General features: G+C 46.4%; 1 protein-coding gene and 1 non-coding gene across 3 annotated transcripts in view; both read left to right on the top strand.

Annotated features, from left to right (window-relative positions):
• Nucleotides 1–15,588, top strand: part of LOC126365741 (putative RNA polymerase II subunit B1 CTD phosphatase RPAP2) — a 45,257-nt gene that overhangs the window by 15,928 nt on the left and 13,741 nt on the right. For both annotated transcript variants that reach the window (XM_050008191.1, XM_050008192.1), the window contains one exon: nucleotides 11,468–11,617. In XM_050008191.1, coding sequence (XP_049864148.1) covers nucleotides 11,468–11,617 — 150 coding nt within the window. The remainder of the gene's footprint in view (nucleotides 1–11,467; nucleotides 11,618–15,588) is intronic.
• Nucleotides 9,721–9,795, top strand: Trnas-cga (transfer RNA serine (anticodon CGA)). The gene has a single exon. It is a non-coding gene; the product is annotated as a tRNA-Ser (tRNA).

Below are 15,588 nucleotides of genomic sequence, written 5' to 3'. Positions count from 1 at the left end.
ATTATGTCGAAAAATAGCTAAATGTTCAAGCTGTAAACTGATGTAAACCACTGTAGAAATAAACAGGTCTATGTATTTATAAAAAAATAGGAGACCTTACTTTTGGGATTACCCGTAGTAAAGTCATGGTCTGCATCCACTGTATCCATTTATCCCTCGTTCCAAAGGTGCCACTGTGATATTCTTTGGACTATACATAACTCTCTGTTGGCATGATGTGTCTTTGACGATCCCTTGCAGGATCAGCAATTGCCATATCTGTTATTGTAGAGGAATCTTTGAGAGCCAGAGTAACATGACAGGTTCACGAAGGGGAAAGCACAAGGTCCTCTAAGAATTCAGGAGAGACAAAAGTATGCACTCTCTTACTGAATTACTTTATGATTCAAGAAGAATAACATTCATGGTTGGAATAGGAAATTGTACCTGAAGTTACAGTTAATTTGAAGAAACTGGCTCTAGCTGAAGGCCTTTAAAACAGTTAAAAATACTTGTGTGATTCTTTCTAGTCCTGTATTACTGCCTCCTTTCTTCTCATAGATCGAATACTGACTACAATTTATAACTGTCCCAAGTACAGTTGTTTATAACAAAGCAGAAAATGTAGTCTATGTAATTTATTCTTTTACTGATATCTGTGTGAATCTGAAAGTGTGTCCTTCCTATGAGTTGCAGCAACACAATTTCTCTTTGATCTAAACCATCTCACATGCTCTTTCTTCCAGCAACTGCATGACTTAAATGAGAATAAGGCTCTTTGTCTGAGCCCTTTTAAGTGCCCCCCCTGTGGGTTCGGGGGTAAGAATAGGCCCACGGTATTCCTGCCTGTCGTAAGAGGCGACTAAAAGGAGTCTCAAACGTTTCGGCCTTATGTGATGGTCCCCTACCGGGATTGACCTCCATCTTCTAAATTCTTCCGAAGAGCGAGCTGATTGGGGAAGGGCGCCTTACAAGGAGCGATGTGTCCATCATGCATTACCATCTCTAGCCAGGTTTGTCGTCATCGCTTAGCAGTCCCGCTCACCTACCATCTCTTGGGCGTGGATTTGTTCTTGGGTGCAGTTTATTGCAGTCTGCTATGCTGTGTCGCTTTTTGCGCCAATGACGATATTGGACTACATCACCCGAAATCCAGCACGGTAGCCAGTCCGTTGTGGTGGGGCCGCCATGTACCCTGTTGGTTGTAGCCCCCTAACTACACAGGGATCGCTCTACTGATGCCTGCGCCGTTAACTCCCCGCGTATGCCAAGGAGTAGATGCCTGTCTCCTTGGGGCATCGGGACTCCCGGCTATGGCCATCCCGCCAGGTGGTCGTTGCTGAGGCTGGGTGGCGCCCGTGGGGAGGGCCCTTGGTCGGAGTAGGTGGCATCAGGGCGGATGACCCGCGATGAAGCGTGGTACATCATCTCTTGCTGGCGGCCAGCCGCCAGCAGTCTCTAAGCGTTCTCGGCCTCAATACAACGCTCAGGCATATGATCCACAATCGTTCCCCTCCCTGGCCACACCATGGGAGGAACGAAAGGCTACGGTTGGCAGCGAACCTTATTCACCTCGCTATTTAGTCTGTACACGAGTCGATGGGGAATCGTTTATGGCGACCAAGCCTCAGTTTTTTGTCGAGCACTTGGAGGACAAGTTTGGGGAGGTGGAGGGCTTGTCCAAAATGCGCTCTGGGGCAGTATTGATCAAAACGGCATCCTCTGCACAGTCACGGCGGTTACTCGCTTGTGACAAGTTGGGGGATGTTTCCGTCATGATCACACCCCATAAGAGTCTCAACATGGTCCAGGGCATTATATTCCATAGGGACCTACTCTTGCAGTCAGACGACGAGCTACGCGCCAATTTAGAACGGCGGGGTGTTCACTTCGTCCGGCGCGTCCATCGGGGTCCGAGGGATAATCAGGTAGCCACCGGTGCCTTCATCTTGGCCTTCGAGGGTGACGTCCTACCCGAAAAGGTCAAGGTGATGGTCTACCGATGTGATGTGAAGCCCTATATCCCTCCCCCGATGAGGTGTTTCAAATGCTGGAAGTTCGGCCACATGTCATCTCGGTGTACTTCCAGCATGACATGCAGAGATTGTGGACGCCCTTCACATCCTAATACTGCATGTGCGCCGCCTCCCATCTGTGTGAACTGCGACGAACACCATTCCCCTTGCTCGCCAGACTGCAAGGTTCTACTGAAAGAACGAAGGATCATGGAATATAAGGCCCTGGACCGCATGACCTATACTGAGGCTAAGCGGAAATACGAGAGGCTACATCCTGTGGCTCTGACCAGCTCCTATGCCACCGCTGCCAAAACAGTAGTTTTGTCATCTGCTGCACCGATTCCACTGAACACTCTGAGCCGGAATACTACACCTGCCCCCTTGATGGTGGGGGGCACTTCCCCATCTGTTGCTCCTGCACCACCTACCTCAGGAGCAATGACCCCCCAACCATCGGGGACACAAGTCCCCAACTCTAAGCCGGAGAAGCGTCCGACTTCTTCGGCGACTCTCTCTCGCAAGGGATCCCTCGGGTCCCTCCCTTCCCAGGTTTCCACCTCTGGGAAGGGTGACGTCAGCCAATGGCTGAAAAGCAGGCCAGCGGCTGGTCGCAGGGCTTCCCGCTCCTCCTCCGTCCCGGAGACTGACTCGGTGGAGCCCTCCCAGCCAGTAAAGCCCAAGGAGCAGAGAGAGAAGACGAAGAAGAAGAAGGACTCTAAGGCCAAGGAACGCGCGGTGGCATCCACCCCACCGCTCCATACAGGCTCTGCGTCTGAGGATGAGGTGGAGATCCTGGCGTCCGCTGAAGACCTGGATCTCGCCATACCCTTAGACGCCAAGGACGCCGATTGTACTGGTCCTCGATCGGTGACAGCAGGTGACCCAGTGACGTGATCTGCCTCCTCGGTCCCTTCACGCCTATTTCGCCCATGGACAAAGTGATTCTCCAGTGGAACTGCAGCGGTTTTTTCCACCACCTTGCTGAGCTCCACCAACTCGTCAGCAGTCACCCTTTCTTCTGCATTGCCCTCCAGGAAACGTGGTTTCCGGCAATGCGGACCCCTGCCCTACGAGGGTATCGGGGTTATTATAAGAACCGGGCAGCTTATGAGAGGGTGTCTGGTGGAGTCTGCGTCTACGTCCTTAACTCTATCTACAGCGAGTGTGTGCCTCTTCATACACCCTTAGAGGCTGTCGCTGTAAGGATGTGGACGTCTCAGCCTATTACTGTCTGCAGTTTGTACCTTCCGCCGGATGGTGATGTCTCTTGTCATGTATTGGCTGCATTGATAGGACAACTGCCGCCTCCCTTTGTGTTGCTGGGCGACTTTAACGCCCATAACCCCTTGTGGGGTAGCGCCGCGATTACTGGCCGGGGCAGAGATGTCGAGACTCTTCTGTCACAGCTTGACCTCTGCCTTTTAAACACGGGAGAGGCGACCCACTTTAGTGCGGTCCATGGCTCGTTTTCGGCCATTGACCTTTCTATTTGCAGCCCCGGACTTTCACCATCCATCCACTGGAGGGTCCATGACGACTTATGTGGTAGTGACCATTTCCCCATCTTTCTGTCACTGCCACAGCGTCACTCTTCTGAACGCCCCTCCAGATGGGCTCTGAATAAGGCTGATTGGGACTTATTTACATCTGTCGCAGTGATCACACCTCCTTCCACTGATACGATTGATGCGGTGGTTCAGTCGGTCACCACCAGCATCGTTTCTGCGGCGGCATCTGCGATTCCCTGTACATCCGGGTCACCTCGGCGGAGGACTGTGCCGTGGTAGTCGCCAGAGATCGCAGAGGCGATTCGAGATCGCCGGCGGGCTCTTCAGCGCCATAAGCGGCACCCGTCGTTGGAGACCCTCATTGCTTTTAAACAGTTCCGCGCCCGAGCCCGACGCCTTATTCGCCAACGGAAGCAGGAGTGCTGGGAACGTTATGTTTCCACCATTGGCGTCCGTACCTCTGCATCGCAGGTTTGGGCCAAGATTCGGCGACTCCAAGGCTATCGGCCACCTGTCTCTGTCCCTGGGCTTTCGCTGAATGGAGCAGTGTGCACCGACTCCGACACGATTGCGGACCGGTTAGCAGAGCATTTTGCTCAGTGTTCCGCGTCAACGAACTACCCGTTGGCCTTCCGCTCCCGGAAAGAGCGGTTGGAAAGTCGGAGGCTTTCCTTTCACACGCGCCACGCGGAGTCGTACAATGCTCCTTTCAGCGAATGGGAATTCCAGAGCGCACTTTCTGCTTGCCCTGATACGGCTCCTGGACCAGACCGCATTCACAGCCAGATGCTGAAACACCTCTCAGTGCCTTGCCAGCGACGCCTCCTAGATCTTTTCAATCGCGTCTGGGTCGAGGGTGTTTTCCCGTCTCAATGGCGGGAAAGCATAGTCCTCCCCGTATTGAAACCTGGCAAGAACCCACTGGAGGTGGACAGCTATCGCCCCATAAGCCTCACCAACGTTCCTTGCAAGTTGCTGGAACGTATGGTGAGCCGGAGGTTGAGTTGGCTCCTCGAGTCTCGGGGCCTTCTGGCTCCGTCTCAGGGTGGGTTCCGTAAAGGCCGCTCTGCCGTCGATAATCTGGTCTCCCTGGAGTCTGCCATCCGTACAGCCTTTGCGCGCCGCCAACATCTGGTTGCCGTCTTCTTCGACATGCGGAAGGCATACGATACGACTTGGCGCCATCACATCCTGGCCACACTTCATGGGTGGGGCCTTAGGGGCCCGCTCCCGATTTTTATTCAGAATTTTCTTTCGTATCGTTCCTTCCGCGTGCAAGTAGCTGCGTCCCATAGTTCCTCCCGGGTCCAGGAGAACGGGGTCCCACAGGGGTCTGTCCTCAGTGTGTCCCTGTTTTTAATTGCCATCAATGGGCTCGTTGAGGCGGTGGGGTCGTCTGTCGCGGCTTCTTTATATGCGGACGACTTCTGCCTATATTACAGCTCCAGTGGCATCGCCGCTGCTGAACGGCAGCTGCAAGGTGCCATCCGCAAGGCGCAGTCATGGGCTGTAGCGCACGGCTTCCAGTTTTCGGCCGCGAAGACCTGCGTTATGCATTTCTGCCGGCGTCGCACGGTTCACCCTGAGCCGCGCCTTTACCTTGACGGTGAACCTCTTGCTGTGGTCGCGACGCATCGGTTCTTGGGACTGGTGTTCGATACCCGGTTGACTTGGCTGCCCCATATTAGGCAGCTGAAGCAAACATGCTGGCGGCACTTAAACGCTCTCCGTTGCTTAAGCCACACCAGGTGGGGTGCCGACCGGTCCACCCTCCTCCACCTATATCAAGTGCTGATCCAGTCCCGCCTTGATTATGGGTGTGTGGCGTACGGTTCTGCCTCGCCTTCAGCATTGCGATTGCTGGATCCCATACACCACTGCGGGATCCGCCTCGCCACGGGAGCGTTCCGGACAAGCCCCGTCGACAGCATACTTGTGGAGGCTGGTGTCCCTCCATTGCGGTTCCGGCGTGACCGCCTTCTGGCCGCCTATGCCGCGCACGTTTATAGCATGCCAGGGCATCCAAACTACCGTCTCCTGTTCCCGCGCTCGATCGTCCATGTTCCAGACAGGCGGCCCCGGTCAGGGTGTCCCATTGCGGTTCGCCTCCGGGACCTTCTCCGTGGCCTTGACTTTTTTCCTCTGCCGCCTGTTTTCCGGGCCAATCTCCGTCTGCCCCCGTGGAGTGTGCCCCGACCGTGCCTTCGGCTCGACTTGGCACAGGGTCCGAAGGTCTCAGTGCCTCCGGAGGCCCTCCGCCGCCGCTTTCTTTCCATCCTGGCCGAGTTTCCGAACGCGGCGGTGGCCTACACCGACGGTTCGGTGGTCTCTGGTCACACTGGTTACGCTCTCACTCTACGGGATTATTGTGAGCAACGGTCATTGGCAGCTGGCTCCAGTGTATACACTGCCGAGTTGGTTGCCATCTATCGTGCCCTAGAGTTTCTCCGCTCCCGCTCAGGTGAGTCCTTTGTCATCTGTAGTGACTCCCTGAGCGGTTTACGAGCTCTTGACCAGTGTTTCCCTCGTTCCCGTCTGGTGATGGCCATCCAGGAGTCCCTCCATACTCTCGTCCGTTGCGGCCGCTCTGTCACCTTTGTTTGGTCCCCGGGTCACGTCGGCATCCCGGGTAGCGAGCGGGTTGACGAACTGGCGAAACAGGCGGTCAGTTCCCCGGCCATGGAGATCGGTCTTTTAGAGAGTGACGTCCGATCCGTATTGCGGCAGAAGGTCCTTGCTGCTTGGCGTGATGAGTGGCGCACCCTGCCCTCTCCCAACAAACTTCGGGCAGTCAAGGAGACAACCAGTGTGTGGCGCTCCTCCATGCGGGGGTCTCGCAAGGACGCTGTCGTCCTCTGCCGGCTCCGTATAGGACATACCCGGCTCACGCACGCGTATCTCTTGTGCCGTGATGACCCGCCTCTCTGTCGCTGCGGATTGGCCCTGACCGTGGTACACGTCTTACTAGACTGCCCACTTTTAACTGCCCTCAGGCAGACGTTCGCGCTGCCTGATACACTCCCTGCTCTTTTAACCGATGACTCTACTATGGCTGACTTAGTTCTCCGTTTTATCCGAGCAGGGGGTTTTTATCATTCAATATGAGAGTCCCTTTTTATTTTTTTTTAGTGTCGACTGTGGCTTTTGGCCTGGGGTTTTAGTTTGTGGTGTTTTAATGTGTCCCTTGGTTGTTGGCCTTTCCAGTTTTATTTTCATGGTCGGCCAATGACCGTCGCACTCTGTGTGTCTTTTAATCTCTTTTCTCTGGTCTTCGTCTATGTCTTTCTTGTACTGTGTTGTCCCTTGTCGTCTCCGTTATGTGTTTATTGCTTGTTGGACTTTTCTTCGTGTATTATTATGGTCGTGGAACAAGGGACCGATGACCTAAGTAGTCTGGTCCCTTTAACCCCCACAAACCAACCAACCTTTTAAGTGCATTGGTGTAAGGTAATTTGCTATATGCCATTTATCTAGCTCCAGATAGCTATTGTCATTAAATGGCATGCTTGTCTCCTACACAGAAGCTCTCAGAAATGGAAACAGTCACTACCTTTTTTATTATAACAGTCATTTCTGTGGGCAATTGACACCACCTGTTGTAAATACTTTTTATTTCAGAATCTGAGTATGTTCTTAAAATATAAAAATTCATTTAGATGCCAACCAAATGCTAGTCACCAAAAATTCTATTTCAACCTTTGTAAGAGAGAGAAGCACTTTGTGCCTGGGAAATATAGCTTTCCCAATCATCACACAAGAGACGAGTACATCAATAGAGAAAAACTGTAATCTGCTATATTTGAGGGCTGCTATTCCATGACAGTTGTTGAGTTTAAGGTCTCCAGGTGGCTCAGGTATGACTAGAGGCCTTTTCCTGCTTAGAATTATTTGACCAATGTAGGATTCCTACTTGGACAATTCCTACCTGGAATTTCCATTGTTTCAGTATTTTCTGTCATTCTCAGTGTGACTTATCTTGTGTTATATAGTCTCTTGCGATTCTACCGGTTGTACTTAGACAGAAATTAGTTAATTTTTGTTACAGTAATTATTGTAGGCAGCTGTGATCACTTATATTTTGCACATCATGTTTGTTCACATTAAAAGCTTAACATGTATGAAGCTTATACCACCACTAACCTGACTAGCTAATCAAATAAATGGTATGTGGTCTACCTAATGAAGACCTCTTAATTATATACCATCTGCCCAAAAAGTTCCAAAACTGATTTTATTCTGGCATATAAGTGGCATCAGCCCAGTAACTATGGTGGCAGCTTGATCTAACAACCATAAACAATAGATGTGCATTCGAACGCTCAGTAGCAAGTAGACAGAGTTAAAACAGTGGACGTGTCAAGTCAGGATGAATGCAAATAGACATTGGAAACACACAGTATCCTGTTCTAGAATGTGACCTTGATGCCTGTTTCACAACATGTGCCATCTGAATTCTTCCCCCAGACACTAGCATCTCAGAACTCCACAGTTGGAAATTGGCATTACAACCTCCTTTGGTTCTTGCCATCTACGTGGCCTTAATTTGTGTTAATTTCTTTGTTCTCGGCATTTTTTCTCAGTAACTATTCCTTTCATCTCTTCATTTTAGTTTTCTATTTCTTTTATTTTCTGACCTGTGTATTTTTCACCCTCCCCCCCACTCCCCCTCCCCAATGTCTACAACATACAGGAAATTAGCTTTCTGCTCTATTAACTCTTGCATGATGTTTTGGCATAATCTCTGTCTTGCTTATTCCTCTATTTTCCGCCTCTAAGCACTGTGGTTATAAAATGTCCTTCAATGCAGTACCCAACAATCAGTCTTTCCTTCTCATCTTGACTAGTGAGTCTCCACTAACCCAGGGTTCTGGGTGACTTTTCAAACTTTCCCCATTTCCTAAACTTCACCAGTTCCTTTTTCTTCAACCCTCTACCTTCCACTTCAACATTTCTCTCACAAAAATGAGCAGCTAGCTCTGAAAGCTTGCAAACGAAAAATGTAATTGTATGATAGTGAAGTTTCTGTAGTTAAATTATAATAGCAGCAATTTTCGCTACATATATCCTGTAATAGTTTAAATTCGTAATGAAGTATTTTATGTAACCATCGAACTATGTGTCATCATATATGATCGCATATACAAAAGATTTGTAATTTTATTTTTAAGTTCATCTTTCCATTAGTACTGTGAAGTAAATAAAATAGAAAGAAACTTCCACATGGGAAAAATATATTAAAAACAAAGATTCCAAGACTTACCAAGCCGGAAAGCGCCAGTAGACAGGCACAATAAACTAACACACAAACACACACATAAAATTTCTAGCTTTCGCAACCAACGGTTGCTTCTTCAGGAAAGAGGGAAGGAGAGGGAAAGACGGAAGGATGTGGGTTTTAAGGGAGAGGGTAAGGAGTCATTCCAATCCCGGGAGCGGAAAGACTTACCTTCGGGGGGAAAAAGGATTGCTATATACTCGCGCGCACACACACACACACACACACACACACACACACACACACACACACACACACACACAAGCAGACATATTTAAAGGCAAAGAGGTTGGGCAGAGATGTCAGTCGAGGCGGAAGTGCAGAGGCAAAGATGATGTTGAATGACAGTTGAGGTATGAGAGGCGGCAACTTGAAATTAGCGGAGATTAAGGCCTGGTGGATAATGAGAAGAGAGGATATATTGAAGGGCAAGTTCCCATCTCCGGAGTTCGGATAGGTTGGTGTTGGTGGGAAGTATCCAGATAACCCGGACGGTGTAACACTGTGCCAAGATGTGCTGGCCGTGCACCAAGGCATGTTTAGCCACAGGGTGATCCTCATTACCAACAAACACTGTCTGCCTGTGTCCATTCATGCGAATGGACAGTTTGTTGCTGGTCATTCCCACATAGAAAGCGTCACAGTGTAGGGAGGTCCGTTGGTAAATCACGTGGGTGCTTTCACACGTTGCTCTTCCTTTGATCGTGTACACCTTCTGGGTTACAGGACTGGAGTAGGTGGTGGTGGGAGGGTGCATAGGACAGGTTTTACACCGGGGGCGGGTACAAGGGTAGGAGCCAGAGGGTAGGGAAGGTGGTTTGGGGATTTCATAGGGATGAACCAAGAGGTTACGAAGGTTAGGTGGACGGCGGAAAGACACTCTTGGTGGAGTGGGGAGGATTTCATGAAGGATGGAGCTGTGAGTACCGCGCGTGAGTCGTGCTTCGGTAGCTCAGTTGGTAGAGCACTTGCCCGCGAAAGGCAAAGGTCCCGAGTTCGAGTCTCGGTCGGGCATACAGTTTTAATCTGCCAGGAAGTTTCATATGAGCGCACACTCCGCTGCAGAGTGAAAATCTCATTCTGGATGTCTGCTTGTGTATGCTTGTATATGGATGGATGGATGGATGGATGTGTGTGTGTTTGTGTGTGTGTGTGTGTGTGTGTGTGTGTGTGTGTGTGTGTGTGTGTGTGTGTGTGTGTGTGCGTGCGCGCACGCGCGCGCAAGAGAGTATATACTATCCTTTTTTCCCCCTAAGGTAAGTCTTTCCGCTCCCGGGATTGGAATGACTCCTTACCCTCTCCCTTAAAACCCACATCCTTTCGTCTTTCCCTCTCCTTTCCTCTTTCCTGAAGAAGCAACCGTTGGTTGCGAAAGCTAGAAATTTTGTGTGTGTGTTAGTTTATTGTGCCTGTCTACTGGCGCTTTCCCGCTTGGTAAGTTTTGGAATCTTTGTTTTTAATACGTTAGTACTGTGATTTTGATATGTAGAGTGGATGAGGGTGTTGCAGGGACTGCTCATGATCATGTGACATAATTAGGGGTTTCCTTGTGACTACATGTTACAGAATTATTTGTTTAATATACATTCCACACAGTTAACAGTACACATTGGTAAACTGCTTTTTTGCGGTAGCTGGAATGTTACATTGTTCTGTATACTATTATAGTGGGAGCCACGAACAGTGGCTGTCAAGTTTAGGCTTGTTCGGCACGCCTTTGTCACACCTTCTTCTACAGCCAGTGAGCGGTAAGTAGTGTTCTGAGTGCTCTGTTTTCAATTTAGTAGCCAATGCAAGTGTTAAGCTTGATTGTGACAAGTTATTTAGTTAGTATTTACTCCATTAGTTGTAAGTTGTCATTGTTTATGGTGGTGGTAAGCAATAAATTCTGCGTAAGCAAGTGCGAGACGTAATTTAGAGTATACTTACTTTTGTCAAGTACAAAGCACACATATACATGTATTGCACCTGTCGCTTGGAACTGGCAACAATGCAATCCTTGTCCATGCCTTGACATGCACAAACTGCCATTGTTCGTAAATTGGACTATAAGCCACCACGATTCATATCTAATCTGTTTATATGGTGTGTATCTTATTCTTGTCTTTGAGCCCCTCAGAGCTGAAGATGAATCTTACTTGGATCAAAATTGGTAACAATTTCTTTTTGTTATTCATATGGTGTGCTCCTTTACATATGATGCATTTTGTTGTGTAAAATACCAGTTGTAGAAAATAGCTATTACCTTGCAGATTATTATCAGTATTATTGTGCTATAGTTAAGGATATATGTTTCTTATGCAGATAAGCAGAGTTCACAGAACTTATGTTACCCATATTACAGATTTTTGTTGAAGGTGACTCTCAACATGGGGAGCATGTTGACCAGTGGTAGGCACATAAATGAGTGTGTGCCTGTTTGTTACTCAACATATCCTCTGTGCGGCAAATGGGTTGCCTTAACTTATTCTGTTATTTATATTCCACCGATGATTTTGCCATAAATGTATTTATATTTTGCAATTAGTTTGAAAATCTGTGATTCCACTTGCATATAAACTTTAGATATTAAAAAAGCACACTTTCTAGAGGATGAAATACTGGAAACTGGTGCCCTTTTGTTTTGTCATAGTATTTAAAAAATAATTATAGACGTTTTTGTAATTATGTTATGTCCATTGTAACAGCTTACCCGACCTGTTATCAACATTTGGAATATCATCCCGTGACATAAGTGATGACCTACGTAGTCTTGTATTCAGCTTTTGCCTGTCGGCTCACAACATAACTTTCAAGCCAACAGAATGGAACCTGTTGGGTCTAATTGTGTTAAAAATGTAAGTACACAACACTATACTTTGACAGTATTATTTGCCTCTTAGTTAATATCTGAACAGCCTCAGTTTTACCAGTATCTTATTCCTAAGTTACAAACTCCACAGAAACTCTCCTCCATATCTTGCTGGACTGGCACTCGTTGAAGAAAGGATATGCCAAAGAAATGATTCAGTCATAGTCTAAGAGTCACTTGCAGACTGAGCCTTTCACTGCTGAAGAGTATATGCTGTTGTGAAATTTCCTGACTGTTTAAAACTATATACCATTACTGGGACTTGAGCTCAGACTCTCACTTCTTAAATTTATGACTGTGAGTCATACCTGGCTAGCTCAGTTAGTAGGAACTTTACTCATGAAACACAAGGGTTTTGATTCAAATCCCATTTGGTGTTACATGTAATATTTTATACTGTTTGGGCAGCTGTGTTGCTACCTTGAAATCTGAGGAAGCTTACCTGTGGACCCGTGTGTGTAAGAATCTTATTTAGGCAAATTGTGCAGTGAATCCAGAAGTCATCTGTACAAAGATTTCCTTCTGCCACCCCCTCCAGAAACAAAAGAAAGATTTATATTGCCACAAGTTGTATCACATGCAATGTGGAGTAGTAGTTAGCATCAGTGGATGGTGTGCTGTAGGTCGACAGTTCAAATCCGACTACCAGCAAATATTTGTTACGTATTATTTATCATTTCTGGAAGGTTCTCAAAATTTCCTATGTTTGTGTTTTCTGGATATTAGATGTTTGTATGAATAGGAGCTCTATCCGTGTAGAAGTTCAGTTCTGTTCTGTCTGTACATCAGTATTTGTGATAAATGTGTTCCATTGTTAAGTGTTGTACTTCATTGATAACCCTCCTTTCAAATTTGAACTTGAGTGTGGGTCATGTCATGGCACTGTTTTGTGGAGACGCCTTGTTGTTCAAAACATTTTACAACACTGTTACTCCAGTTAGGCAACATAAAAGCTGTCGCCTACACAGACAGGAACTGGAATACAAGCAATATGTCATTCCCAAGATCTGTATATTCAGGAAACCAATAGATTCTAAAACACACTAAGTCAGCTGCACACAAGGCATCCATCGGAGTTTTCTGTAAAGACAGGTCAGGACCAGACGAAATGGCTGAAAGAATTCAACTAAGTTGCCATACAAACAGGTGGGTTGGCATTGTGTGTTCGGCAAATGTGTACTTTTACTTGGGCGGCACAGCCCAACAGTGGTTCTAAAACAACAAAGAGAGGTTCATTAGCTGGGACAAATTTCAGGCCGAACTGAAGAAAAAATTGGGTGACAATCATCAGCAAGTCACTTAGCAGAAAACTGAAAAACAGGGCCCACTGTTGTGGGGAAATGATACAGTGTATGTACAGGTTGTTTTGGACCTATGTTACTTTGTGAATCTGAAGCTGACAAAATCTTGTACTTGATGAAAATAGTTGTAGAAGTAATGTAATAAGCTTTCCTGGTAAAAGGTATTATAACAACAGAGGAATTCATCAAGTGGTGCCAGCACATTGAAGAAATTCAATAAAAAAAGTCTTTTGAAAGAGGTCTAACGGATTCCTAACTGTGATCCCTATGCCAGATGTGGAAGATTACCACGATGTTGCCTCTCTCATACACCATGTAGCAAGAGAAAAAAAAGAGCTAAAAATGTCAGACCTAGTACATAAGAGATAGCAGTCATGAATGTCAATCCCATATGTCAGAAAGTAATAGAGAATGTTGAAGAAGAATATCTCAATCTTTAGCACAGACTCCACCACCTGTTGAATACACTATGCCAGTTTTCACTTATGCTGCAGTTCTCAGATAACAACCTAGGAATCTGACCAACACATGATAGCCAAATTGTCCATCAAGTTTAATCTCATACAAAAGAAAATTCATTTGGAGGATAGAGGACAATACCTGAGTATGTTTTCACTGTGGACACCTTCATGGGCACGGCGTACACTGCTGCAGTAAAATTGCAAGTGTTTGATGACTTTGCCACAAGACGTCAACCATGACATCACTCCTATTCATGCCATTCAACTGCAGAAAATTATAGTCGACCAGTGGATCAAATCCTATTATCCTATTGCAGACAATGTCGCTTTCCAATGCTGTAGCTATTCACCGTCACAGTACAGAAGTACCAGCCAGCCACTCATGTAGCCACCAGATTGAGTAAAACTAAATGATGCCATAATCTGTGTAGATGAGACCACCACAGATGAAAATCCTCCATAGACAACAATTACCAAGGTGTCAGAAAAAACTGTCTGGACACTAGTTGACACAGAGGGTTCTTTTTCTGTAATGTCAAATGCTAAAATGTTACCAGCTAAAGAAGACCATTTTCCATTATACGAAATCAGTTGTGCTGAAGGCTGCAAATGGAATACATATTCAAATGACAGGAACACACATTGCAAGGATAGCAATCAATGACAGGTCACAGACCATTGAATTTATCATTTTAATAGAAGGTAGTCATAATGTTATTCTCTGATGGGATGTCTTGCAGGCGTCACAAGCAGTCGTAGCCTGTGAAGGGTCAGAGCTCCAGATTGATGAAGTTATTCCAACAATCGCACATAAGAGAGATTGCTCTGTGCAGGTTTTTGCTATTGAAAACATTGTTATCATGCCATTATCCCCAAGGTAAGTTCCAGTTATCAATCTAAATGCTCAGTTAAACTGCAAAGCTTGTGTCTGTTTCAAAAAGCTGCTCAGACTCACAATAGAAATCTGTTCAGCAACATTCATAAGCATTACGTGTGCTCAAGGAACCATAACTGATCCCTATAGGCAGGAACTGTATAGGTAGGAACAATGTAACTTGTTCTGAATTGACTGCTCTGTGCCATTGATAGAGAATTGTGTTCCACTATGACTACACGCAACACAGTGGAAGAAGATGTTACCAACAGCCAATAGGATCTCACCCAACTGAGGAACAACATTGGCAGTTGCTGTTTGTGAAATTTTTTGATACTTTCAAATCTAGAGTGAAGAAAAGACAGTCCAAGTAGCTCAAGGTAAACACCATATCAACTTGTAATCACCCATCAATTAGTCAGCACTTCTATAGGATATCGTTGGCTGAACAGCACTTAGTTAAGGAAGAACTGGAGAAGATGCTGCAAGGTGCCATCATTGAATCTTCAGAGAGACCCTGGTCATCTCCCTTGGTCCTTATGAAGGAGCAGTGTGGCACATGGCATTTCTGTATCATTACTGATGACTGAAGAAAATTGCTAAAAAAAGATGCCTATCCATTGCCTGCACATTGATGATACCCTAGATTACTTGAAAGGAACAAAGTCTTTCTCAACTACAGACATGCGGATGAGCTACTGGCAAATCAAGGTTGATGAGGCTGCCCAGGAAACATTCGCCAGCCTCTAACTGAGAATTCAAAGTTATGCTGCTGGGACTATGTAACATTCCAGCCACCTTCGAACATTTGATGGACAACCTGCTTCAACACCTTAAATGCATGATGTACCTTTGCTATCTAGATGACATTGTTTTTTCAAAGACATTGTAAGAACATCTAAGCCGTCTTACTGCTGTTTTAAAGTCTGTTTAGAATGCAGATCTCTTTCTTGGTATACTTAGTTAATTGCGATGGAGTCTGTCCTGATTCAGAAAAAATAAGTAATCGGAGATTTCCCAACTCCTCAGCACATTTTTGATTTGAGAAGTTGTTTTGGAAAGTGCTTGTACTACTGGTGACTCATAAAGGACTTCTAAATCAAGGCACAACCCTTGCAAGAACTGCCACAGGGAGACACCAAATTTTCTTGGAACAAAGTGCAAGAAAGATATTTCCTCATCCTTAAGGAGGTGCTAACAGTCTTAACATTGTATAATGAGTATGCTGAGACAGAACTTCATGCCAATATTAGCAGTTATGGGGTATTTGCAGTTCTAGTGCAATTTCAGAAAGGTGATGTTCAGGTGTTAGCTTATGCTT

Source organism: Schistocerca gregaria, chromosome 4, assembly GCF_023897955.1.
Source record: "Schistocerca gregaria isolate iqSchGreg1 chromosome 4, iqSchGreg1.2, whole genome shotgun sequence".
NCBI classification, from domain to species: domain Eukaryota; kingdom Metazoa; phylum Arthropoda; class Insecta; order Orthoptera; family Acrididae; genus Schistocerca; species Schistocerca gregaria.
This window is presented reverse-complemented; position numbering and strand designations above follow the sequence as displayed.